This window comes from Ranitomeya imitator, chromosome 10 (genome assembly GCF_032444005.1).
Source record: "Ranitomeya imitator isolate aRanImi1 chromosome 10, aRanImi1.pri, whole genome shotgun sequence".
NCBI classification, from domain to species: Eukaryota; Metazoa; Chordata; class Amphibia; order Anura; family Dendrobatidae; genus Ranitomeya; species Ranitomeya imitator.
The window spans coordinates 35,307,966-35,335,571 of NC_091291.1; the positions used below are offsets into that span (position 1 = coordinate 35,307,966).

Genomic DNA, 27,606 nt, shown 5'->3' on the forward strand with positions numbered 1-27,606 from the left:
CCCAGCATAGAAAAGTGACGCACTTAGTTACCCACAGAGCGACAAGGCTTCCCATCCCGCCGTTTGATTGGCTGAGTCGCCTGTCAGTCTTGCCGGCGTCTCCGCCCACTTCTCCCGCCTTCGCGTCTAGTGCGGGGTCAATGCCCTGCTATTTCCTGATTGGCTGTCGGAGGCCTGGGAAACCCTGAGCGCCGTGCCTGTGGGCGGGGCTAACGCCGGAAGTGTCGCGCTGGTTCGCGGAAGAGAGGTCGAAGTTGTTGTAGAAGAGTTTCGGAGCCGAGGATGGGAGGACGCGGAGGAGGAGGCGGCAGCGGCGGCGGGAGAGGAGGGCAGGTAGTACCGGGGAGGAGCGGGCTCCCGGGGCTGGGGATACCCGGCGACAGGTCATGTCACCCTCTCAGCTGCAGGACATGGAGTCCTGGATGGGCGGAGCTACAGCAGTGCTGCTCATGGAGGGTGGAAGCTGTCACCGGGTCACATTATGCGGCCTCTCTCCGGTCGGAGGTCACATGACCTTGTCTTACTATGCAAATTATTATTTACCTTTTTTGGATCACATGGTGCAATGTATTTTTTTGACTGCTGACCCCAGTGATTGTCTGCGGCGCTCACATACAGTCATCAGCGGTGACCGCTGACCCCAGTGATTGTCTGCAGCGCTCACAGTCATCAGCGGTGACCGCTGACCCCAGTGATTGACTGCGGCGCTCACATACAGTCATCAGCGGTGACCGCTGACCCCAGTGATTGTCTGCAGCGCTCACAGTCATCAGCGGTGACTGCTGACCCCAGTGATTGCGGCGCTCACATACAGTCATCAGCGGTGACCGCTGACCCCAGTGATTGTCTGCAGCGCTCACATAGTCATCAGCGGTGACTGCTGACCCCAGTGATTGACTGCAGCGCTCACATACAGTCATCAGCGGTGACCGCTGACCCCAGTGATTGTCTGCAGCGCTCACAGTCATCAGCGGTGACCGCTGACCCCAGTGATTGACTGCGGCGCTCACATACAGTCATCAGCGGTGACCGCTGACCCCAGTGATTGTCTGCAGCGCTCACAGTCATCAGCGGTGACTGCTGACCCCAGTGATTGCGGCGCTCACATACAGTCATCAGCGGTGACCGCTGACCCCAGTGATTGTCTGCAGCGCTCACAGTCATCAGCGGTGACCGCTGACCCCAGTGATTGACTGCGGCGCTCACATACAGTCATCAGCGGTGACCGCTGACCCCAGTGATTGTCTGCAGCGCTCACAGTCATCAGCGGTGACTGCTGACCCCAGTGATTGCGGCGCTCACATACAGTCATCAGCGGTGACCGCTGACCCCAGTGATTGTCTGCAGCGCTCACAGTCATCAGCGGTGACCGCTGACCCCAGTGATTGACTGCGGCGCTCACATACAGTCATCAGCGGTGACCGCTGACCCCAGTGATTGTCTGCAGCGCTCACAGTCATCAGCGGTGACCGCTGACCCCAGTGATTGACTGCGGCGCTCACATACAGTCATCAGCGGTGACTGCTGACCCGAGTGATTGACTGCGGCGCTCACGTACAGTCATCAGCGGTGACTGCTGACCCCAGTGATTGGCTGCGGCGCTCACATACAGTCATCAGCGGTGACTGCTGACCCGAGTGATTGACTGCGGCGCTCACATACAGTCATCAGCGGTGACTGCTGACCCGAGTGATTGACTGCGGCGCTCACGTACAGTCATCAGCGGTGACTGCTGACCCCAGTGATTGGCTGCGGCGCTCACATACAGTGTATCAAACTACAAACAGCCGTAATAGAGAAGCAATTTTAAGGTCAGGACAATAAAGTAATTGAACAATGGCAAGAGTAGTGCATGCTGGGAAATGGTGGAAAGGAAGTTCCAGCGCCTATAGTGCTGGCAGAATTTTGAAGAGCAGTCGCCCACTCCAAAAGAATGTATCACAAGCTATATAGAATAAGATCTGGGACACTTTCTGCACAATTTGGACTGGTCGGGCACCAGGTGTGATTGTTGTGAGGGATGAGGGCACCAAGGCCTTGTCTTTCTGTAAGGACAGGTACGCTACACTAACGATTTGTGGGATTTAACGTGCATTGTTGTTCTACCATTCTGCATTCTGTTTTTCTTCTCAACCATTCAATTGAATGGGTGAAAAACGCTGAAAGAATTGATACACTGCCTCTTACCAAAAACGCACTAGGGATGAAAATACGCAAACGCGCAGCATGGCGAGACTCGCTGAGCCCTTTTCCTTAGGCCCATGGCGAGACTCGCTGAGCCCTTTTCCTTAGGCCCATGGCGAGACTCGCTGAGCCCTTTTCCTTAGGCCCATGGCGAGACTCGCTGAGCCCTTTTCCTTAGGCCCATGGCGAGACTCGCTGAGCCCTTTTCCCTCGGCCCATGGCGAGACTCGCTGAGCCCTTTTCCCTCGGCCCATGGCGAGACTCGCTGAGCCCTTTTCCTTAGGCCCATGGCGAGACTCGCTGAGCCCTTTTCCCTCGGCCCATGGCGAGACTCGCTGAGCCCTTTTCCCTCGGCCCATGGCGAGACTCGCTGAGCCCTTTTCCTTAGGCCCATGGCGAGACTCGCTGAGCCCTTTTCCTTAGGCCCATGGCGAGACTCGCTGAGCCCTTTTCCCTCGGCAAGACTTTTCAGTCATCTTATATGGAGTATGTGAGCGGGTTTTTGTTATGTATTCTGAGAGCAGCATGATGTAGGGGCAGAAACCCTGATTCCGGTGATATGTCACTTACTGAGCTAAATAGTGTCGTTAGAATCCCTGTGATAATCTCCTGCTGATAAAACACTGTATTGTAACAACAACAAAAAGTGTATTAAAAAGAAGTTTAACAGTAAAATATCCTTCAAATTGCCCCTTTTTTCTCAGTACATGAAAATCATTGAAAAAAAAACAAAAAACAATTTGGTATTGCGTCCAAACGAATATATAATATTTATTCCACGTGGTAAACGCCCTGAAGACTTTATTCATTCCTTGTGTGTTTTGGTTGTGATTTTGATAATGAGCAGTTAAATTGCCATGTCGTGTTTTTTTTTATTTTTTTTTTATTTTGTTTTTGGAAAATCTTAAACTTATCATAAAGAAGAAAGTTGAAATGCCAGAATTGCTGTTTTTTTTGTTTTGTTTGTTGACTTGGTCTTGACAAAAAATGGAATAAAAGCAGTTAAAAAGTTGCCTTCGACCTCAAACTTTTTTTCATATAAAAGTAAAACACACACACATAATTATCTCCCAACTTGGCATCATTATAAGCATACTGACCTGTGGGAAAAAAAAAGTTGACGTTGGCTTTTCCATAAAGTGAATGTCTGAAAAAACAACTAAAAATAAAAGAAATGGCACAATTGCTGAAGGAATCCCACAAAAGACAAATTATCCTACATCAATATCAATAGAATAAAAAAGTAATGGCTCTTGGAAAGCGAGAAGGAAAAATATAAAATACTAGATGGTGGCCCAATTCTAACGCATTGGGTATTTCACGCTATATACTGCGTGGGCTGTGCTATATACTGCGTGGGCTGTGCTATATACTGCGTGGGCTGTGCTATATACTGCGTGGGCTGTGCTATATACTACTATACATTTTCTAGAATACACGATGCGTTAGAATCGGGCCACCATCTAGTAGTTATATACTCACCTTCCGGCGGCTCCCGGATCCAGCCCAGGCGTTTGCGATGCTTCTCGCGACGCTCCGGTCCTAAGAATGTATTGTGGCAATAACACGTGATGATGTAGCGGTCTCGTGAGACCGCTACGTTATCTCCGGTCATTGCCGAAATGCATTCTTGGGACCGGAGTGTCGCAAGGAATGGGAAAGCCGCCGGAAGGTGAGAATATAATGACTTTTTTATTATTTTTAACATTAAAAAGTTTTAACTATTGATGCTGCATAGGCAGCATCAATAGTAAAAAGTTGGTCACACAGGGTTAACAGCAGCATTAACAGACCGTTTAACGGACTGCTAAATCTCTATGTGGCCGCTGACTGGAGGGGAGTATGGAGGGGACAATTCGCGGCCGGACTGTGCCTGTCGCTGATTGGTCACGGACAGCCAGCTGAGACCAATCAGCGATCCGGGATTTCCATGACAGACAGACGGAAGTACCCCTTAAGGTACCTTCACACTGAGCAACTTTAGAACGATAGCGATCCGTGATGTTGCAGCGTCCTGGATAGCGATATCGTTGTGTTTGACAGGCAGCAGCGATCTGGATCCTGCTGTGAGATCGCTGGTCGGAGCTAGAAGGCCAGAACTTTATTTCGTCGCTGGATCACCCGCTGACATCGCTGAATCGGCGTGTGTGACGCCGATCCAGCGATGTGTTCACTGGTAACCAGGGTAAACATCGGGTTACTAAGCGCAGGGCCGCGCTTAGTAACCTGATACCCTGGTTACCATTGTAAATGTAAAAAAAAAAAAAAAAAACACATACTCACATTCCGGTGTCTGTCGCGTCCCCCGGCGTCAGCTTCCCTGCACTGTCAGCGCCGGCCAGCCGTAAAGCAGAGCACAGCGGTGACGTCACCGCTCTGCTTTACGGCCGGCGCTTACACAGTGCAGGGAAGCTTACGCCGGGGGACGCGACAGACACCGGAATGTAAGTGTAGTGTTTTTTTGCAGCGTCGCTTAATGTGACGGTACCTTTAGACAATTATATATATATATATATATATATATATATATATATATATATATATATATATATATATATATATATATATATATATATATATATTGGACTTTGCCGCCCCCCCCCCCCCCCCCCCCCCCCCCCCCAAGGGGTTAATATTTACATTTTCTTTGTTTTGAAGAAAAAATATATTTTTATTTGGCGAAATAATTGATACAATTTTTTTGTCGTGCTATAAAATGTTCCTTTTAGGATCCTGACGTCACTTTTCATGGTAATCGATTGTCGCGTCTTCCAAATTTCTACAAAACCAATCTATAAAGTGGAACCCTTTTGGTTTTGTTTCATGGGATATGGCCCGAGCCAGGAGATAGTAAACTGGAATACAAGGGGTAATGTTTCTCCTTGTAAAGAGTGACATGCCTGTTTAAGGAGACTTATAGGCCATGCAAAGCCCCTCTGAGAAATTAAATATGCAAACTATACTGCCACCTTTTGTAATAGTAATCCTAAAAATCAATATTGACCCTCTAACGAGCCTGGCAATTAGGATTGAAGCTAAACCAGAATCTCAATTTGCAGACACGTGTTTCGGGGTATTTGCTTCTCCTCAGTACAAAGCATGATATCTGATTTGCTTGTATGAGAGGCAAAATGAAAAAAAAATTGTGACTTTTTGCAAAGTGTCAGTTGACGAATCGGCTGCAAACCGAAATCAGTTTAAGAGGATAGAGGAATTGGCGTTTAGTTTGTGCATATGTACAATGACATAAAGTCTCTTTGCATTATTTATAGGGAGATTTTCCTCGTATTTCCAGAACTGCACGTGACATTTTTCGTATGCCGCACAATTGGCACAGTTGTGTGAAATATGCTGATTACTCATTGAAATGTTCTTTTATTAATCAAACTGTGTATCTAAGCAATAAAGACAGAGGCTCAGTGTATCCCTCGCCCTGGATGTGAATAGCAGCCGCTGATGATTGTGCGCTGGATGCCGCGGTGACTCAGATCCCTCTCCCCCACACACTCAGCCCTTATCTCACATTTTCCTCTGCTAAATCCTCATGTTTGTGACCAATATCCTACATGTTTCATTTTTATATGGATTCTCATTGCCCTCCTCCTCCTTCTTTTTTTTTTTTTTTTTTTTTTTTTAATCCCCAAAATTTTTTGCAGATTTTTAATGCGGCGCCAAACACGCAATCTTGCCAAATTTTTGCAAAAAAAAATTTGCAGCTCTGTGGCCCACGTTTTAAAAATTTAGCGCGGAGCGTGGGCGAGCACCAACTACAACGCCTACATAATTGTTCATTTTTATTTTTTTGTAATTTCTTACCTTTACGCGTTGGAGTGAATAAAATAAACTTTACAGTCTCCGGATCTCCTCCTTTCTGCCCCCCCCCCCCCACATCATGATCTTCTCCATATTGCCAAAAATTAATGTCGACACATTTTGCGCCAGTGCACTTTTCATCAAGACGGGAGTAGAAAATGCCAGTCTTGCTGAATCTGGGCCATGGTGTCAATGCGGTTCCCTTATCCGAGCCTCCTTGCCTACAGCTTCCGAGCAGTTTCCCAGCGATCGGCAGTGGAACCGTGTGTCATCAGGCGTCGCGCCTGAATGATTGACAGCTACGAGTCTGAACCGTGCGCTCCCACGACTGCTATATGAGGCTGTATTCGCCCAGGATTAGGAGCAGCTCTCTCCACAAGTCCTGGCCAGCTTTAGTGCAGTGCTTACAAGCTCAGTAGGAAAGAGCTTGTAAACTAGAAATATCCAAAAAACAACAACAACATTACAGCTAGTGGGAGAACGGATCAAATTTTATTAAAGTGATGCGCAAAGTTGCTTCTTTTTACCATACATATATCCATTATAGAAGGTGGGAATGAGTCTTTTTAAAAGGAATTTGTCAGCAGGTTTTTGCTATATAATCTGAGGACAGCGTAAGGTAGGGGTTAAATGATGGATTTTAGCAATATATCATATGTCAGGCTGTCCTTTATTGTTTACTTACACTGAAGGTTTTGATTATGATTGTCTGGACTAAGCAGCCCGTGCATGCTAGTCCGACTCCGCCTCCTACTGTGATAAGTAGCTCACTGTCTATAGACTATGTACACAGAATTCTGTGTCAGAACGGCTGCACCCAGTAAACTAAGTGATACGTCGTTGGATTCGGGGTCTTTTTTGGCTGCTCTCGGATGAGGTAGCAAAAACCTGCTGACAGATTCCTTTTAGAGAGAACCTGTCATGAGATTCATTTTGCCGTGAATTGGACCCTGGCTGGGGGACGATTTCAGCCGGGTGTGTTTACTGTGAAGCGTCGCGCTTCTGAAAAAAGCAGTTTGACAAGCCGGCGTCCTGCCTGACCTAGGTACACACATGGGAGAGACCTGTCAATCATCCCGGGCAGGGCAGGAAGTAACCGGATGGGGGCGTCGGGAGGTAAATTAGGTCTCTCCTTATAGCCCCATTAAATTGCCGCAGCGTTGCAGCATACGGGGCTGTGATTGTGCAGCCAGACTCATGGTGCATGTGGTTCGGGCAGCATGAATCTAACGACGGGTTCCCTTTAATCTTCGCGTTACCGGTGCTTTTGCTGCCGGTGAGGAGGTTGTACTTTTTTTCCCTGCATATAAGTGCAATAGCTCGATGCAGCAGCCTTACATTAATAGGGCGATGACTTAAAACATGTGAAAAATGTTCGTAATTGAACGTTCTGACATCCAGATGACACCATGATTTGTGAGATGATGCCTCGAAGGCGAGGTTCACATCTGCGCCGGAGCTTTCATCGCACGACTCACTTATATGTTCTCCCTGGATATAATGTGACTCGGGAGTGTATCTTCAGGCCCCGCTCCGTACATCATGATGTCTGTTACTCCGTCGTAGAATCTCCGGGATCTTTATTGCAGTCATTGGTTTTCCATCTGAATGCAAATGTAAGGCGGCGTCTGCCATAAACGGCAGCGGGCATCCTGATGGAGGAGTGCAAGGAAATCGTATAGAATTTAAGCCTCTGCCGCTCCAAACACAACTCGTCAGTATCATCGTCGTGGTCCCCACGTGTACGGCTGAAAAAGCTGTGTGTAGGTATTGTCCAGTATGTCAGGAAGCAGTGTCGCAGAGCTCGGATGTCAGGAGGCTCGCAGTGGCCATGTAGCATAGCCCAGTGAGGTAGCAGAGCTCGGAATGGCAGGAAGAAGACAATGTAGAAGTGCTGGGAATCCTAGAATGTTTGAGTTGGAAGGGACCTCCTGGGTCATGGTGTCCGACCCCCTGCTCAATGCAGGGTTCACTAAACCATACCAGACAGATGTCTGTCCAGCCTCTGTTTGAAGGCTTCCATTGAAGGAGAACTCGCCACCTCTCGTGGCAGCCTGCTCCACTCATCGATCATCCTCACTGTCAAAACGTTTTTTCTAATATCTAATCTACTGTATATCTTCTCCCTTTCAGTTTCATTCCATTGTTTCGCAGGAAGAACACAGCCATGCAGCATAGCCCAGTAAGGTAGCAGAGTTCGGTATGTCAATAAGCACAATGTGACAGTGTACAGAGCTGCGTTTGTCAGAAGGCACAGTGGCCAAGTAGCATAGCCCAGTAAGGTAACAGAGCTTGATATGCCAGGAAGCATACAGTGGCCAGTAAGGTAGCAGAGCTTGGTATGTTGGGAAGCATACAGTGGCTGTGTAGCATAGCTTAGTAAGGTAGCAGAGCTTAGTATGCCAGGAAGCACACAGTGGCTAGTAAGTTAGCAGAGCTAGATATGCTAGGAAGCAAAAAGGGGCCGGTATGGTAGCAGAGCTCGGTGTGTCAGAAGGCTCATAGTGGCCATATAGACCAGCAAGGTAGCAGAGCTTGGTATGTCAGAAGGCACATAGTGGCCATATAGACCAGCTAGGTAGCAGAGCCCGGTATGTCAGAAGGCACATAGTGACCATATAGACTAGCTAGGTAGCAGAGCTCGGTGTGTCAGAAGGCACATAGTGGCCATATAGACCAGCTAGGTAGCAGAGCTCGGTGTGTCAGAAGGCTCATAGTGGCCATATAGACCAGCAAGGTAGCAGAGCCTGGTATGTCAGAAGGCACATAGTGACCATATAGACTAGCTAGGTAGCAGAGCTCGGTGTGACAGAAGGCACATAGTGGCCATATAGACCAGCAAGGTAGCAGAGCTTGGTATGTAAGAAGGCACATAGTGGCCATATAGACCAGCTAGGTAGCAGAGCCCGGTATGTAAGAAGGCACATAGTGGCCATATAGACCAGCTAGGTAGCAGAGCCCGGTATGTCAGAAGGCACATAGTGACCATATAGACTAGCTAGGTAGCAGAGCTCGGTGTGTCAGAAGGCACATAGTGGCCATATAGACCAGCTAGGTAGCAGAGCTCGGTGTGTCAGAAGGCTCATAGTGGCCATATAGACCAGCTAGGTAGCAGAGCTCGGTGTGTCAGAAGGCACATAGTGGCCATATAGACCAGCAAGGTAGCAGAGCCTGGTATGTCAGAAGGCTCATAGTGGCCATATAGACCAGCTAGGTAGCAGAGCCCGGTACGTCAGAAGGCACATAGTGGCCATTTAGACCAGCAAGGTAGCAGAGCCCGGTGTGTCAGAAGGCACATAGTGGCCATATAGACCAGCTAGGTAGCAGAGCCCGGTACGTCAGAAGGCACATAGTGGCCATTTAGACCAGCAAGGTAGCAGAGCCCGGTGTGTCAGAAGGCTCATAGTGGCCATATAGACCAGCGAGGTAGCAGAGCCCGGTGTGTCAGAAGGCACATGGTGGCCATATAGACCAGCAAGGTAGCAGAGCCTGGTATGTCAGAAGGCACATAGTGACCATATAGACTAGCTAGGTAGCAGAGCTCGGTGTGTCAGAAGGCACATAGTGCCCATATAGACCAGCAAGGTAGCAGAGCCCGGTGTGTCAGAAGGCACATAGTGGTCATATAGACTAGCTAGGTAGCAGAGCTCGGTGTGTCAGAAGGCACATAGTGGCCATATAGACCAGCTAGGTAGCAGAGCTCAGTGTGTCAGAAGGCACATAGTGGCCATATAGACCAGCTAGGTAGCAGAGCTCGGTGTCAGAAGGCACATAGTGGCCATATAGACCAGCAAGGAAGCAGAGCTCGGTGTGTCAGAAGGCTCATAGTGGCCATATAGACCAGCGAGGTAGCAGAGCCTGGTATGTCAGAAGGCACATGGTGGCCATATAGACCAGCAAGGTAGCAGAGCCTGGTATGTCAGAAGGCACATAGTGAACATATAGACTAGCTAGGTAGCAGAGCTCGGTGTGTCAGAAGGCACATAGTGGCCATATAGACCAGCAAGGTAGCAGAGCCCGGTGTGTCAGAAGGCACATAGTGGTCATATAGACTAGCTAGGTAGCAGAGCTCGGTGTCAGAAGGCACATAGTGGCCATATAGACCAGCTAGGTAGCAGAGCTCAGTGTGTCAGAAGGCACATAGTGGCCATATAGACCAGCTAGGTAGCAGAGCTCGGTGTCAGAAGGCACATAGTGGCCATATAGACCAGCTAGGTAGCAGAGCTCAGTGTGTCAGAAGGCTCATAGTGGCCATATAGACCAGCAAGGTAGCAGAGCCCGGTGTGTCAGAAGGCACATAGTGGCCATATAGACCAGCTAGGTAGCAGAGCTCGGTGTCAGAAGGCACATAGTGGCCATATAGACCAGCTAGGTAGCAGAGCTCAGTGTGTCAGAAGGCACATAGTGGCCATATAGACTAGCTAGGCAGCAGAGCTCGGTGTCAGAAGGCACATAGTGGCCATATAGACCAGCTAGGTAGCAGAGCTCGGTGTCAGAAGGCACACAGTTGCAGTGCAGCAGAACCCGGGAGTAAGGCAGATTTCTTTATGTAACGTGGAACAGTTTGGCAGAAGTCTGGAGTAGAGGCGTGGATGCCAAGTACCTGAATGCTCAGGTGACATCTAGCGGCCTGAGCCGTCCTATAAGTCCAAGGAGCTTGAAGTTACTGAATGAACAGAAGAACAAGGAAGCCAACCTCCGCTGGAGGAAGATGAGGAGCTCAACGCTGGACCCAGGAGAAGCGAGCGGCATCACTAATCAGAATTATGAAGTCATTTACACACAAAATCTGTACAATATTAAGACCATACTGATCGAAAACAAAAATCTTCATGGTTCGTCGTCATACAGAAATGTCGAATCGGAGTCCTTTGGGACATTATGACACTCACGCATTTTGCTTGGCTCTGACTTTAACAGATCTGCATCTTACTGCTTATAACGTATGTGATGATAGATAAAGGTCCCTGCACTCAAGAAGTAGAAAAATGCTAAATTATACAGTCAGACTAGTGACAACCATGCAGATGAGGATCTGGGGCCGGTGGTGGTGGTGTGGGGGGCTTCCTTGATGTTGTGATTCTTTGGTTGACTTTGTAAAGAAAAAGGCCACCGACCTACAGACGCATAAAATAATGAAAGTCGTCCTTGTGGTTTATGAGGGCATCAGTAGATGCAGGTCAGAGTTCACATGTTTTGCAATCAGAATCTGTGTCAGAGGGCATTTTGGAGACTCAGACCCGTAGACGCACACAGAGAGCTCGCTTACATTTCCTCTTAGGTTATTTCTGACCCAAAGTTTTGGTAAATGGCCGAGAAGTTGATTTTGGGGAAACATCGCATGATTCCTAATGCTGACGGATTGATGAATGTTTGAATGTTTACGTATCTGTACAAGCAAATTGGTGGTGGTCTGGATCCTGAGACCCCCACCGATCGAACCTCACTCTGACCCTCCCGAGAGGTGTTCAGAAGAGTGGAGTGCAGCAGGCTGTGGGCTTCTATGCTCTCCATTTACTCTGCCCCGTGATCTGTGTGGGCTCTCTGGCAAAAGTTGTGTGGTCCCGTTTTCTTAGCTTATCATTTTTTAAAGGGAGTTTTGAGAAATCAGTGGGGAGACTCTTGACTCTGAGTCCATTGATCTGCTGGTAAAGGAGGAGAGACCTTGTTGCTTTGGAGGAGGTGCAGTCTTTGCTAATAGTCGTAACTTATCTCTTGTGATCCAAGCTCATTACTTTGCCAAGATGGGATAAATTATTAAATATACGTACTGGGGTACGCTGTATAAATCCAGCACCATTAAGGAGTAGAGATGAGCAGATAAATCCAAGAGACTCTGGTCCAGGTCAGTGGTACCTGACTGCTAGATGGAAGGCCTGCAAATCTTTAACCTTCCAGTATATCGGAATTATTAGCCAGGGCTGGAGTGACGCCATGTGTGCGTCACATCAAAAGGAGCCACGTATGTACTATGTCTATACAGCACAAGCAGATCTTAATATTTTGTAGAGTCACCCTAGATCAAATGCCATCCTCCTCTGCTCTGATTTGGTGTGTAGAGCCTCTACGCCTCTTGGGCGCATCTTGTGGGGGGGCCGCCTCTTGGGTGCGTCTTGTGGGAGGGCCGCCTCTTGGGTGCGTCTTGTGGGGAAGCCGCCTCTTGGGCGCATCTTGTGGGGGGGCCGCCTCTTGGGCGCATCTTGTGGGGGGGCCGCCTCTTGGGCGCATCTTGGGGGGCCGCCTCTTGGGTGCGTCTTGTGGGGGAGCCGCCTCTTGGGTGCGTCTTGTGGGGGAGCCGCCTCTTGGGTGCGTCTTGTGGGGGAGCCGCCTCTTGGGTGCGTCTTGTGGGGGAGCCGCCTCTTGGGTGCGTCTTGTGGGGGAGCCGCCTCTTGGGTGCGTCTTGTGGGGGAGCCGCCTCTTGGGTGCTTCTCGTGGAGAGGCCGCCTCCTGGGCGCGTCTCGTGAGGGGGCAGCCTCTTGGGCGCGTCTCGTGGGGGGCAGCCTCTTGGAAACGTCTCGTGAGGGCGGCCATCTCTTGGGCACGTCTGGTGAGGGGGACCGCCTTTCCATGTGCCAAATGAAAGACAACATTAGGACGTGTGCAGGGTCACTAGATCGTTTATTTTGTGGTACGGGGCAGTAATGTCCATCATGTTGGTGGTTGTCAGTATGAGTGTTTTTTATATCCTGTTTTTTGTGCCCCATCGAAGACAAAAGTAACATTTTGTAGACTTTTGGGGGAACTTTCCATGGAGTGAAAAATAGAGTAGATTTGATTTAGGAAACCAGTACCAGCTTTGTGCAGGAGATATTAAGAATGGAGGAGAAAACCCACAACGTACGTTGACCAAATCTGTGGAATTTGACATTGCAAACACACGCCGTAAAACCAATCCAAAGACAATAGGACTTTCTGAATGAACCTGGTTGATCCTTCATCGACCACAAGAAAAGCGAACGCTTCCCACAGCCGGTAATGATAAGCGTGACGTTCGTCAGCAGTGATTTGTTGTGAGTCTCGTCTTCCATGGTGCAGAGTTTTGCTCACTTGTCACCTCTTATAGACCACACAGTCACAAAAGTTCACATACACATTGTGCAACGCAACAGATGCCACCCTCTGCACATCGCCGCTGAGAAACAATCCCGTAGTCCTCGTGTCTCTTGGACTTTGGTCGTTGTCTTTGTCTAACAGATATTGTGAATCAGAGGCTGGTGCACAGCATAACCCGGACTGCCGGATCAGCTGGTGTAGTGGATGATTTCAGGAAGCCTTCAGAGGTTACTGCCGGTCATCTGTGTATCGGGAGGAATAGCACAGAGATGGCGGAGCTAATGGCGATCTGCAGTCATCACCAGAGGACAGTGACTTGCTCCAAGCCTTCATGTGGCCTGTAACGACGGCTTACTACAGCCATGTGAATCAATAAGGTATATGGAGGGTAGCCTTGCTTTTACCTTTTTATTATAGTTTGCACTCAGATTTATAATTCACACTTTGCATTTTTACGGAATTAGGAAAGTGAGTGAGAGTTCTGAAATCTCCTGCACACGCTGCTTATTATGTGCATTTTATACCTGTGGAATTTTCTCATCTAATGTAAGTTTATGGGGAAAACCAGAAATCTCGGCGCACCCGCATGAGAAATTGGCATGTTGCGGATTTGAACCACGCACCACTGGTCCGTCTGCACAGCGTGTGCTGGAGATTTCTATAAATCCCATCCACTTTATTGGAACTGTAAGAAGCTGCCTTTTTTTTGCACAAAGAAAATATTCAATGTCAAAAACTCATTGTGGAAATGTAACTAGTCCAGAGCTGCAATCACAACTCTGCTGGTTGTGTATCTGAAGTCTTTGATTATTCCTTACTGACCCAATGGCTTCAGGAACTGTACAGTAATCTGTTCTAGGAAAATAAAATATATATATATATATATATATATATACACACACTATATGGTAGCCCGATACTAACGCATCGGGTATTCTAGAATATTTATGTAGTTTATTTATGAAGATTTTAGAATTAATACATTGAATACACAGGATTTGGCACAGCCCGCGTAGTATATAGCAATGTGGGCATCATATCCCTGTTTAAAAAAGAAAAAAAAAAATTTTTTAAATAAATAGTGATATACTCACCCTCCGTTGGCCCCCGGATCCAGGAAGCGGTTACCGACGCTCCTCGCGCGCTCCGTCCCCAGGGTACATTGCCGCCTCGCGAGATGATGACGTAGCAGTCTCGCGAGACCGAAACGTCATCATCTCGCGAGACCATAATGCATGGAGCGGTCACCGGGGCGTCGCAAGGAGTGGGAAAGGCAGGTTCCTGATCCGGGGGCCGACGGACGGGGAGTATATAACGATTTTTTATTTTTTATTATTTTTATTATTTTTAACATTAGATATTTTTACTATTGATGCTGCATGGGCCGCATGAATAGTAAAAAGATGGTCACACAGGGTTAATGGCAGTGTTAATGGAGTGTGTTACACCGCGGCATAGCGCGGTCCGTTAGTGCTGCCATTAACCCTGTGTGAGGGCTGACTGGAGGGGAGTACGGAGCGGGCACTGACTGCGGGGAGGAAGGAGCAGCCATTTTGCCGCTGGACTGTGCCTGTCGCTGATTGGTCGTGGCAAAACGCCCACGACCAATCAGTGACTTGGATTTCCATGACAGACAGAGGCCACGACCAATGAATATCTGTCACAGACAGAAAGACAGAAGGACAGACAGAAAGACGGAAGTGACCCTTAGACAATTATATAGTAGATATATATATATTTTTTTTTTTTGGTGATGAGGATGCTTGAGTTGCCATTCATTATTTTTTTTTTTTGTGATACTCGTCTATATTATTTATATTATGATTGATTATATAAATATTATTTATATTATTTATGATTATTATTTATTATATATCTATAATATAACGCTGGGAGCGTCACTCTGTCCGAAGCCTTTATAGACTGCGCAAGCGCCGGCGCAGTCTGGGCCTCACAGAGTGACGCTCCCAGGAGATCGCGGTATGCGTAAACACTGAACGCACACCGCGATCTCCACCGGAGAGTCAGGGACCGCCAGGAGGGTAAGTATATTCACCTGTCCCCCGTTCCAGCGCTGCATGCGGCTCTGTCTCCCGGGTCCTCTGCTGTGACGTTCCCAGTTCAGAAGGCGCGATGACGTGCTTAATGCGCGCCGGCGCCGCCCTCTGACTGAACAGTCACAGCCAGAGGAGCCGGAAGATGGCGGCACGCAGCGCTGGAACGGGACAGACAGGTGAGTATAGCAAGTGCTGGGGGCCTGAGCTAGCGGTGACTCCGGCACCTGACCCCCACAGCGCGCCGGTGTCCCCGCCTGCTCAGGCCCCCAGCACTCGGCGCCGAACGCAGCGGTTTAAAACCCGCAGCATGTCACTTCTTTGTGCAGAATCGCTGCGATTCTGCACCCATAGGAATACATTGGGGCTGTGCCCACGTTGCGGAAAGTAAGCGGATAATGTGCGGTTCCTAACCGGGGTGGAGGAGAGGAGACTCTCCTCCAGGCCCTGGGAACCATATTTGGGGTGAAAAAAAAAGAATAAAAATAAAAAATCATGTTATACTCACCCTCTGAAGTCTCAGCGCTGCACGCGGCCGTCCGGTCAGAGTTGCTGTGCGACCAGAACCTGCGGTGACGTCGCGGTCACATGACCGTGACGTCACGAAGGGTCCTTCTCGCACAGCAACTCTGACCGGACCGCCGGGTGCAGCGCCGAGGAGATCGGGACGTCAGAGGGTGAGTATAACCAATTTTTATTATTTTTAACATTACTATTGATGCTGCATATTGCTGCATATGCAGCATCAATAGTATAGGCGGAAACCCGCAGCGGAAACCGCGGAACAAACCGCGATAAATCTGCAGGGAGAACCGCAGTTGTTTTGCCCTGCAGATTTATCAAATCCGCTGCGGGAGAACCCGCAGGGACAGGACGCTATGTGTGAACATATGCAGTTTTCTCTGCAGAGTCTGTTTGTTTTCTAGGAAGTTTTTTTAGGGTTAAAATGGCTGAAAATGCCCTAACCCTACCCCTAACCCTAACCCTAACCCTAGTTCTAACTGTAGTGGGGGGAAAAAAAAATTCTTTATTTTATTATTGTTACTACCTATGGGGGTGATAAAGGGGGGGGGGGCATTTACCTTTTTTTTTATTTTGATCACTGTGAGGTTGTCACAGTGATCAAAATGTGCCTGGAACGAATCTGCCGGCCGGCAGATTCGACGGGCGCACTGCGCATGCGCCCGCCATTTTGGAAGATGGCGGCGCCCAGGGAGAAGACGGCCGGACGGAGACCGGGAGGCCCGGTAAGTATAAGGGGGGGAGATTAGGGCACGGGGGGGGGGGGGGGGGCGTCGGAGCACGGGGGGGTGGCATCGGAGCACAGGGGGGTGGCATCGGAGCATGGGGGGTGGGATTGGTGCACGGGGGGACAGCCACACTCCGCCCACGCACTTCCTGCTGCAGCGGTTCTGCACCACAAACCGCAGAAAACCCGCAGATATTTTTTTCGTCTGCGGGTTTTGCTGCGGGTTTGACCTCACAACGGAGGTCAATGGGTGCAGAACCGCAAAAAGAAGTGACATGGTACTTCTTTTTTACCGCAGCTATTCAGCGCGGCTTTTTTCGGGATTTTCCGCAATGTGGGCACAGCAGTTCCTGTTTTCCATAGGGTACATTGTAATGTACCCTGCATGGAAAACAGCTGCGGACCCGCAGCGGGAAAATCGCGCCGGTTCCGCATTAAAAAAAGGATTGTGTGAACATGGCCATATACTTCTCCATAGAACTTCATGGGCACCAACTGTCATCTATTTCATTAATGGGAAAGTCTGTATTCACATATTCTCCCTATAAAATGAGACTTTTCAGAGTGAAAATGACCTCCTCCGGCTACTTTCTATACGAGAAGTGCACGGTTGATATTTCCATTCTGCAGATCTGGAAATGGCTTCAATAAACGGTGTCCTAAATGCAATCGCATTGTTCCTATGCTTCTGTGGCTGTGGGCCTCACGGAGGTTGGCCGCACTTAATGGGGGGGGAATCCTCGGGGGAGTCAGTCTCCTTGTTATATGGTTGACAGATTTGGGAAAGAAGGGCATTATTTTTTTGGCGATGAAGTTTGTTTGAAAAGGAAAAATGACTGCAATCGGGTTGTAAGCATCAGGTTCCATCCCCCAAAAATTTGGTCAGCAGTCACCCGTCAAAGCCCACTTTATAGAGGAGGATGGTGGTAGTAGTTTCTTATGACTGTGCGAGAATGAGAAATCTGTTCTGCAAAATCCTCCCGTCTTCGGGCACTTTCCTACATTAGATAACACTGCAGATGTTTTAGGTTTGGGCGTATTTTTGTTTTTCCTCAACCCCCTCTGATAAGCGAGTGCGTCCATATAACGAGATGTGGCCGTTTCCCAATGGGGGATTTTTTTTCTTTTTTTCAATTCAGATTAATTCGCTGTTTAATTGGATTTTTTCTTGGTGAGGCCAAGGACACATTAGGCCAGAACTCGTAGTTCCAAGGCCGCCTTTATACATCTTTAATTATTGTCTTTATTTATTTTTCGATAAGAAGTCTTTTGTAAAATTTGGGGTGTTTGCTGTTTTGCATCATGTGCCAGGCGCCGTCATCTTCCCTTTTTAGATTTGAGGAACTTGGTTGGGAAACACTCCATTTATTTTCGGATGCCAGACAAGACCCTTGTAGCTCGTGTACTAACTTTTTTTTTTTTTTTTTGTAGGTGTTTTAAATACTTTTATATACTTTTTTGTTTGTAGATTCGAGAGCTGAAGACAAGAGCAAGTATCTGACGGCTCTGGCGGAATAAGACTTCTACCGCCATATAACGCTCCCCCGCTGAACATTGGTGGTATGTACATGGACATTTTTTTTTATAACTTATTGCATTTAGTGGATTTTGACTCAAAGGAGACGCTTAAGCTTAGAAATGTATGATGAAAGTAGAGAGCGCCATTATTTCCTCCTGGACGTTCCTCCCCTACGGGAGGTGGAGCCGCATATTCATGACTGTAATTGACGGCACCACGTGACCGCTCATACAGGAGGTGCGGCGCGGAGAGGACGCTGCGAGGGAGCCGGGTGAGTATTTTATTAACAGCGGGCGGGCGCACAGGGAGTGGGAGGGGGGTGGGGACAGGGATCTTTATTTTAAACACGAAAAAAAAAAAAGATTTTTCATATCTTCTCTACAGCAAACGCTGCTGGAGAGAAGATATGAATGGCGGCTTCAGCACCATGTGGGGGGAGACAGCGCTTACTGTAGCGCTGTCTCCTGCATAGCACACGGACTGCACACGGACAGCGTCCATGTGCAGTACGTGTTTTACACGGACCCATTGACTTTAATGGGTCCGTGTAATCCGTGCGCTCCCACGAACACTGACATGTCTCCGTGTTTTGCACACGGACACATGGTCCGTGAAAACACGCTGACATGTGCAGAGACACATTGATTTCAGTGTGTCTACGTGAGTGTGTGTGTGTGTGTGTATATATATATATATATATATATGTGTGTGTGTATGTATGTATGGTTTATAAAATATTGCAGCTCTTGAAAGACTGGGGGAGTGGAATGTGAGTGAGTAATGTTTTTCTGGTGGCTTGTGTTTTCCATAGTGTTTGGCCTGGAAGATGCCTGGAGACCCCTGACCAAATATGTCAGCCACGGCTGTCAATGGCTCTGATGTTTCACTCGGTAAGTGACCTGGTTGACCTCCAGTGGGTTAAAGGGGCTTTAACTCGAATATTTAGGTTTGGTAGGGACTTACTGTATTTATGGGCAATGGTATATTCTGCTATAACTGCGGAGCCAAAACCTGGTCTGAAGGTAAAGGAGACATTTTAATGGTTTTTCCTCTGAACAGATGGAGAGTCCTTTCACCCCGCCGATACGTTGCTGTTTGATTCTGCAAGCTCCATTAAGGTGCACATAAAAGAGGAAAGGCCAGAACCTCAAGAAGGTTCCTCGGCACCCAACGAAAATGAAATCCCGGGCACAGATGGAGAAGGCTCCTCGCACAGCGCTGGTAAGTGTCCCAGAAGATGAGGTCAAGTTTAAAGGGAACCTGTCACCCCGTTTTTTGAGATTGAGCTATAAATACTGTTAAATAGGGCCTGCGCTGTGCGTTACTATAGTGTATGTAGTGTACCCCGATTCCCCATGTATGCTGAGAAATACATTACCAAAGTCGCCGTTTTCGCCTGTCAATCAGGCTGGTCTGGTCAGGTGGGCGTGTTCACAGCGCTCTTTTCTTCCCCAGCTTTCCGTTGGTGGCGTAGTGGTGTGCGCATGTCCAGAGTTCCGACTTCCCTGCGCCCACGTGAAGACACAGCGCGCGATCTGCGCTGTAATCCCTTGCATCGGTGGGGGCGGCCATCTTCCTGGGGCCGCGCGTGCGCAGATGGAGTGCTCTGCTGCACGGGGCTTCAGGAAAATGGCCGCGGGCAGCCGCGCGTGCGCATTAGAGATCGCGGCGGCCATTTTCCCAAAGCCGAGATGCAAACTGAAGCCCCGTGCAGCAGAGTACTCCATCTGCGCACGCGCGGCCACAGGAAGATGGCCGCCCCCACCGATGCAAGGGATTACAGCGCAGATCGCGCGCTGTGTCTTCACGTGGGCGCAGGGAAGTCGGAACTCTGGACATGCGCACACCACTACGCCACCAACGGAAAGCTGGGGAAGAAAAGAGCGCTGTGAACACGCCCACCTGACCAGACCAGCCTGATTGACAGGCGAAAACGGCGACTTTGGTAATGTATTTCTCAGCATACATGGGGAATCAGGGTACACTACATACACTATAGTAACACACAGCGCAGGCCCTATTTAACAGTATTTATAGCTCAATCTCAAAAAACGGGGTGACAGGTTCCCTTTAAGGCATAAAGTTGCTGCGGAAGGCAGTGAAGCATTATATGATGGAGCTTTTTATGTGTTGGGGGTCCGATTTACTATTTTTATTTTTTTTGTTAAGCATAGGCCCTCACCTCTGGGTGTGTGGCTAACATTTGGGTGTGTTGAATGAGACAGAAAAGGTACTCTGAACATCCTCCGGGCCCAGCGCTGGCCACTCTGGTGGTAGGCACCAATGACTGCACAGTCTGGATGTCATAGGACCGCCGCAGTGGTCAGGTGACTGCGACAGCATGTCATGGATGTTTCTCTCCAAGTCTTTGCAGGACAACATTCAATAAAATGATGATCTGCCTCAATACTAGTAATGGACCCCATAGACCACACATGTCAAACTCTGGCCTGTGAGCAAAATCTGGCCCTCAGGGTGATTATATTTGACCTGTGACACTGGGGAGTATGTTGGGTCAGTATACTGTAAGGAGGACTATGTGGTGGCCCATTATACTGTAAGGAGGACTATGGTGGGCCGTTATACTGTATGGAGGACCATTATACTGTATGGAGGACTATGTGGTGGCCCATTATACTGTAAGGAGGACTGTGGTGGACCATTATACCGTATGGAGCACTGTGTGGTGGACCATTATACTGTATGGAGGACTATGTGGTGGGCCATTATACTGTATGGAGGACCATTATACTGTAAGGAGGACTGTGGTGGACCATTATACCGTATGGAGCACTGTGTGGTGGACCATTATACTGTATGGAGGGCTATGTGGTGGCCCTTTATACTGTAAGGAGGACTGGTGGACCATTATACCGTATGGAGCACTGTGTGGTGGACCATTATACTGTATGGAGGACCATTACACCGTATGGAGCACTGTGTGGTGAGCCATTATACTGTATGGAGGACCATTATACTGTAAGGAGGACTATGTGGTGGCCCATTATACTGTAAGGAGGACTATGGTGGGCCGTTATACTGTATGGAGGACCATTATACAGTATGGAGGGCTATGTGGTGGACCATTATACCGTATGGAGCACTGTGTGGTGGACCATTATACTGTATGGAGGACCATTATACTGTAAGGAGGGCTGTGGGGATGACAGTTGCGGCATCATACTGTGTTGGGGGTCACCATACTTTGCTGAGGGGTACAGTAGGGTCATCACACCATTCGTGTGGAGGAATTCACTGTGGGGGTATCATACTGTGTTTGGGGGGCACACTTGTTGGCATCATACTTTACCTGTATTAATTCAAGGTTTTTTATATCCTTTGTTATTACATATTTATATTAGGCTCTTGGGCCACATGCACTCTACTGCTCTTCCATAACATATACTGTTCCCTGACACAGACCGTCTGTTGAGCCTGTGTTCAGCCTCGGAGGAGAGCAAGTAGTGATCGGTGGAGTCTCAGCACCTGGATCCCCTCCGAATAAAACTTCTGAAAGTTTTCTAAGAGTGCACTTCCACTACCTCTATATCACTGTTTGGTAATATTCTGCATGGATGACCAGTGATTTTTAGCCCTTGCAGTAATTTAGTGACACACTGTTGTGCAGAAATAACTAAAGAGGACGCCATCAACACTATTACAGTAAAACATTGCAAATATTATTAGACTTTTGAGTTACTTTCTCTCTGATATTTCCATTAAAATTATTAGTAGTTCAAACAGGAGCAAATGCTTTATGTCTTGTTGGTGAATGGCCAAACACAGTTGTCCATCTCTTAATGGCTGACCTCTCCCGTTACGGTAGGAAGAGCAGCTCTGAAGCACTTAGTGCTGATTAGAGAATGAAAATGCTGCTCAGGCTAGGATGGCCATGCACATTCGATGGAAATAAGTTGATGGCTAGACGAATGATTGGCTGGAGAACGATCATGTTGCTGTTGCAGCCATACGTATGTTAGTCCATATTTGTCTCCCTAGTCTTTCAGACTGTGGCCTTATGAGCACATTTTTAAAGATGAGACCTTTCTTGGACCATCATTGGATGATGGATGTGGATGGATTGGGGTGGGTGGATGGATGAGGGTTGGATGGGAGTGGGTGGATGGATGGGGGTGAGCGGATGGGAGTGGGTGGATGGATGTGGGGTGGATGGATGGTTGGATGGGAGTGGGTGGATGGATGAGGGATAGATGGTTGGATGGGAGTGGGTGGATGGATGTGGGGTGGATGGATGGTTGGATGGGAGTGGGTGGATGGATGAGGGATAGATGGTTGGATGGGAGTGGGTGAATGGATGGGGGGTGAGATGATGGGAGTGGGTGGATGGATAGGGTAGGTGAGCAGATGGATGGGTGGGTGAGCGGATGGATGGATGGGGGGATGGATAGGGATAGATGGGGGGGGTGGATGGATGGCTGGGAGGATAGATGGGGGTGGGTGGATGGATGGGGGTGAGCGGGTGGATGGATGATAGATGGATGGTTTGATTGGAGTGGATGGATGGGGTAGGTGAGCGGATGAATGGAGTGGGTGGGTGGGTGGATGGATGGGGGTGAGTGGATGGATGGGGGTGAGCGGATGGATGGATATGGGGTGGATGGATGAGGGATGGGTGGATGGATGGGGTAGGTGAGCGGATGGATTGGGTGGGTGAGCGGATGGATGGAGTGGGTGGGTGGATGGATGGGGGTGAGTGGATGGATGGGGGTGAGCGGGTGGATGGATGGATATGGGGTGGATGGATGAGGGATGGGTGGATGGATAGGGTAGGTGAGCAGATGGATGGATGGGAGGATGGATAGGGATAGATGGGGGGGTGGATGGATGGGAGTGGGTGAGTGTATGGATGGCTGGGAGGATAGATGGGGGTGGGTGGATAGATGGGGGTGAGCGGGTGGATGGATGATAGATGGATGGTTTGATTGGAGTGGGTGGATGGATGGGGTAGGTGAGCGGATGGATGGAGTGGGTGGGTGGATGGATGGGGGTGAGTGGATGGATGGGGGTGAGCGGATGGATGGGTGGATGGATGGGGTAGGTGAGCGGATGGATTGGGTGGGTGAGCGGATGGATGGGGTGGGTGAGCGGATGGATGGGGTGGGTGAGCGGATGGATGGGGTAGGTGAGCGGATGGATGTGGGTGAGCGGATGGATGTGGGTGAGCGGATGGATGGGGTAGGTGAGCGGATGGATGTGGGTGAGCGGATGGATGGGGTAGGTGAGCGGATGGATGGCTGTGGGTGAGCGGATGGATGGGAGGATGGATAGAGATAGGGGTGAGTGGATGGATGTGGGGTGGATGGATGTGAGTGGGTGAGTGGATGGATGGCTGGGGGATGGATGTGGGGTGGATGGATGGGAGTGAGTGGATGGATGGCTGGGGGATGGGTGTGGGGTGGATGGATGGGAGTGAGTGGATGGATGGCTGGGGGATGGGTGTGGGGTGGATGGATGGGAGTGGGTGAGTGGATGGATGGCTGGGGGATGGATGGGGTGGGTGAGTGAGGGGGTGGATGTGAGATGAATGCGATGGATGGTATGGGGGTAGATGGATGTAGGTGGGATGGATGGATGGATGGTATGGGGGATGCGATGGCTAATGGATGGTTGGATGATTCGCTCTGGTAAAACGATTGTTCAGAGTTACATTTTACCGTGTGGATGTTCTCTATGGTTGAGGTCGTCCTGTCTTTTTTTTTTTATTTTAATGTTCTGAAGATGAAAGTGGTGCCAGAAATAACCTGTTCTAGCTCATAATATAAAGTATTTTTCATTCTTCCACAGAGGAGCCCGAGCGTAAAAGAAAGAAGGGTCCTGCGCCCAAGATGCTGGGCAATGAGGTGTGCAGCGTGTGCGGAGACAAGGCCTCCGGCTTCCATTACAACGTGCTGAGCTGCGAGGGCTGTAAGGGCTTCTTCAGGCGCAGCGTCATCAAGAATGCCAAGTACACCTGCAAGAACCACGGCAAATGCCAGATGGACATGTACATGCGTCGCAAGTGCCAGGAATGCCGGCTACGGAAATGCAAAGAGGCCGGCATGCGGGAGCAGTGTAAGTGGCGGCTGCCCTGGTGGCCCGGAGCGTCACTGTGTTATATCTGGCGGGAGCGCTATGTCCGTGCTAGTATTTAGCCTCTGGATATGTTGTCATTTTTATGCTCGGTTTTTCCATACTTTGCCATTATTTCCATTAATTTCATTGAATTTGTTAGGTGTTCTTTCAGAAGAGCAAATCCGAAGCAAAAAGATCAGGAAACAGCAGCAAGAGGAAGACGTGGTGCGGTCCTCTGCGGTATTCATTCCGCCCAGTCCTTGCGTGCTCGCGCAGGAGGTCCTACAGCTGACGCCCCAGCAAGAAGAAATGATCCAGCAGCTCGTGTCGGCACAGCAGCAGTGCAACAAGCGCTCCTTTAGTGACCAGCCCAAAGTAACGGTAGGTGCCCCGCCGAGCAGCCCGCTGGGTTTTTCGTCTGTAAATTACGGAAGGATTGGGCGCCATTAGTTACTGCCGAATGTAGCATAGATGTCAGGGTGGTCAGAAGAGAACAGTCAGTCGGACGAGGGCTGAAATGTATGGACACCCTAAGTTTACACACACACACACACACACACACACACACACACACGTCATGGCCGAAAGTGTTGGCACCCTTGAAATTGTTTCAGAAAATGAAGTATTTCTTCCAGAAAATTATGGCAATTACAGATGTCTTGTTATACGCATGTTTATTTCGTTTGTGTGTATTGGAATAACACAAAAAGAACAGAGGAAAAAATGGAAATTGGACAAAATTTCACGCAAAACCCCAAAAATAGACTGGACAAAATTGTTGGCACCCTCAGGTTAATATTTGGTCCCTTTGGAAGCTTCTTACACCTCTCAGCTGGAATTTTTGACTATTCTTCTTTTGCAAACTGCTCCAGGTCTCTCATGTGTGAAGGCGCCTTCTCCCAACAGAAATTTTAAGATCTTTCCACAGGTGATCAATGGGATTTAGATCCAGACTCATTGCTGCGACTTCAGAACTCTCCAGTGCTTTGTATTCATCCATTTCCGAGTGCATCTAGAAGTCTGTTTGGGGTCATTGTCCTACTGGAAGAACCATGACTAAGGACACACCCAGCTTTCTGACACTGGCCACTACATTTCATCCCAACATCATTTGGTAATATTCAGATTTCATGATGCCTTGCACAGTCAAGGCACCCAATGCCAGAGGCAGCAAAACAACTCCAAAACCTCTTTGAACCTCCACCATATTTGACTGTAGGTACTGTGTTCTTTTCTTTGTAGGCTTCATTCTGTTTTCCTTAACAGTTGAATGATGTGCTTTACCAAAAAGCTCTATCTTGGTCTCCTCTGTCCACAAGACGCTTTCCCAGAAGGATTTTGGCTTATTCACGTACATATTGGCAAACTGCAGTCTAAGTTTTGTGTGTCTCTGTGTCAGCACTGGGGTCCTCCTCGATCTCCTGCCATAGAATTTCATTTCAGTCACATGTGGATAGATAGATTGCACTGACACTGATTCACCCTGAGCCTGCAGGACAACTTTGAATTTCTTTGGACCTTGATTGGAGCTGCTTATCTACCCTCCTGACCATCCTGCATTGCAACCTTTCATGAATTTTTCTCTGCCGTCCACATCCAGAAACATTCGCTACAGTGCCATGGGTTGTAAACTTCTTGATTCTGTTGCACACTGTGCACTAAGAAACATCAAGATCTCTGGAGATGGACTTGTATCCTTGCGATTATTGATGTTGTTCAACAATTTTGGTTCTCAAGTCCTCAGACAGTTCTCTTCTCCTCTTTCTGTTCTCTGTGCTTAGTGTGACACACCTGCACAATGCAAAGATTAAGTCAACTTCTCGCCTTGTTATCTGGTTTCACGTGTGATTTTCATATTGCCCACACCTGTTACTTGCCATAGGTGCATTTGAACAAGTAATAATTTTTTCGTGAGAAATGCTTCATTTTCTGAAACTATTTCAAGGGTGCCCACGCTTTAGGCCATATATCTATATATCTCGCTACAGGTATCTACAGTATACTGATAAAATGGTGGGGAAACTTTGCTGCCGTGGATGTCGCCTTGTTGTCATCTTGGTCACATCACTTTCATGTCCTCTTTCCTCGCTGCTGACTCTGCACTTTCTTTTCCTCTCTCTCATATTTAGCTTACGTGCCATGTTGTTTCTCAGAGCTTTATCCTTATATTCTCTCCTTTTTTTTCTTTTTTTTTTTTTGTTCTTCCTTTTCAGCCGTGGCCTCTCGCAAACGACCCCAACAGCAGGGAAGCCCGCCAGCAACGCTTCGCACACTTCACAGAGCTTGCCATCATCTCCGTGCAGGAGATTGTGGATTTTGCCAAACAGGTCCCAGGTTTTTTGGAGCTGTCTCGAGAGGATCAGATCGCGCTTCTTAAAGCATCCACCATCGAGGTAAGTACTCGCCGTCGGGCTGACTACCGAATACCGGGAAAACTCATTGAGACGACCACCCGTCATTGATGTTGCCCAGCATGAAAATTACATGGTGGCACTGACATCCGTCACCGAACATTTGTAACCTACAGTCCCCATCTATTGGGCCAATACTCCATTACTCTATACCATTGTTATCCTAGTGGACCCCCTTAGATCCCACCCCTGGAGCGTAAAAACGTAACGATATGTGCAAATAGAAAAATGCAATATTCCAAATTATCAAATGGTAGGACAAGAGCAAGGTTGTGCTGGGACTTGTAGTTTCTTAGTAGCTGGGGAGACACGCTGCAGACCCCTGCTTTCAGCATCCTACTTTGATTCCTCCACAGATCATGTTGTTGGAGACGGCGAGGCGTTACAATCACGAAACTGAATGTATAACCTTCCTGAAAGACTTTACGTACAGCAAAGACGACTTCCACCGAGCAGGTGAGTTCTTTACTGCGCGCCTGCCATTACGGAGCTCCTTTCAAACTTTGCCTGTGGCCGGGCTTCAAAGGAGACCGTGATTTCTGCTATGCCGTGGCATCACTGCCTCCAGTCCCCTAAGGGGACTAACAAGTAAAGTAAAAAGGAAAAATAAAAAAAAAAATTAAAATATGTCCCCATTTAACAATAAATATATATATATACTAGATGGCAGCCCGATTCTAAAGAATCGGGAGTCTAGAATCCATATATACTTTATTTATTCAAATGTAAGAATAATACAATTAATAAATAATAGTAAGAAAGAACAAAAATAATAGGCAGTATATGGAGAAAACACCAAACAAAAGTTCAAAATTGGTGTGAAAATGTCACTGAACCACTTCACAACTAAATATATATAGTTTTGGTAAATGGTGTTATCATTTTTTTGACGAAATTCGGCAGGAGCTTGAAGAGCAACGTCACTGGGCCCGCCTCCACGCAGTAGAAACTTGCTGTGAGGTAAAAATTCAAAAATCACACCAAAATGGCGGGCGGAGTGTGTCACAGTACGGCACGTTTCTGATTGGTCGCTCGCAGCAGGCGGCAACCAATCAGACACTGGACACTGTTGACGTCACTTATCTCCGGACATTAGCTCCGGAGAAAGCCACGGAAGTTGGCACAAATTGCAGGAAGTAGAATTATATATTAGATTCTCTCGCTCTCGCTCTCGCTCTCGCGCTCTCTCTCGCTCTCTCGCTCTCTCTCGCTCTCTCTCTTTTTTTTTTTTTTTTTTACAAACTCCTGATT

At 48.4% G+C, this 27,606-nt stretch overlaps 2 protein-coding genes across 6 annotated transcripts in view; one reads left to right on the forward strand and one right to left on the reverse strand.

Moving 5' to 3' along the window:
• Positions 1–72, reverse strand: part of LOC138650987 (testicular acid phosphatase homolog) — a 92,992-nt gene extending 92,920 nt beyond the window's left edge. For 2 of the 4 annotated variants that reach the window (XM_069740887.1, XM_069740888.1), the window contains exon 1: positions 24–61. The gene's annotated coding sequence lies outside the window, so the exon portion shown is untranslated. Of the gene's footprint in view, positions 1–23 lie in introns of all 4 variants that reach the window. The other 2 variants (XM_069740890.1, XM_069740889.1) reach the window with 2 other exon arrangements.
• Positions 73–190: 118 nt separating this feature from the next.
• Positions 191–27,606, forward strand: part of LOC138650986 (oxysterols receptor LXR-beta-like) — a 35,334-nt gene continuing 7,918 nt past the window's right edge. The window contains exons 1-8 of one of the 2 annotated variants that reach the window (XM_069740880.1): positions 191–333; positions 17,822–17,913; positions 18,684–18,762; positions 18,932–19,093; positions 23,678–23,944; positions 24,105–24,325; positions 26,158–26,337; positions 26,712–26,811. In XM_069740880.1, coding sequence (XP_069596981.1) covers positions 18,723–18,762; positions 18,932–19,093; positions 23,678–23,944; positions 24,105–24,325; positions 26,158–26,337; positions 26,712–26,811 — 970 coding nt within the window. In that variant the 5' untranslated portion in view covers positions 191–333; positions 17,822–17,913; positions 18,684–18,722. Of the gene's footprint in view, positions 334–13,296; positions 13,428–17,821; positions 17,914–18,683; positions 18,763–18,931; positions 19,094–23,677; positions 23,945–24,104; positions 24,326–26,157; positions 26,338–26,711; positions 26,812–27,606 lie in introns of those variants that run through there. The other variant, XM_069740882.1, reaches the window with a different exon arrangement.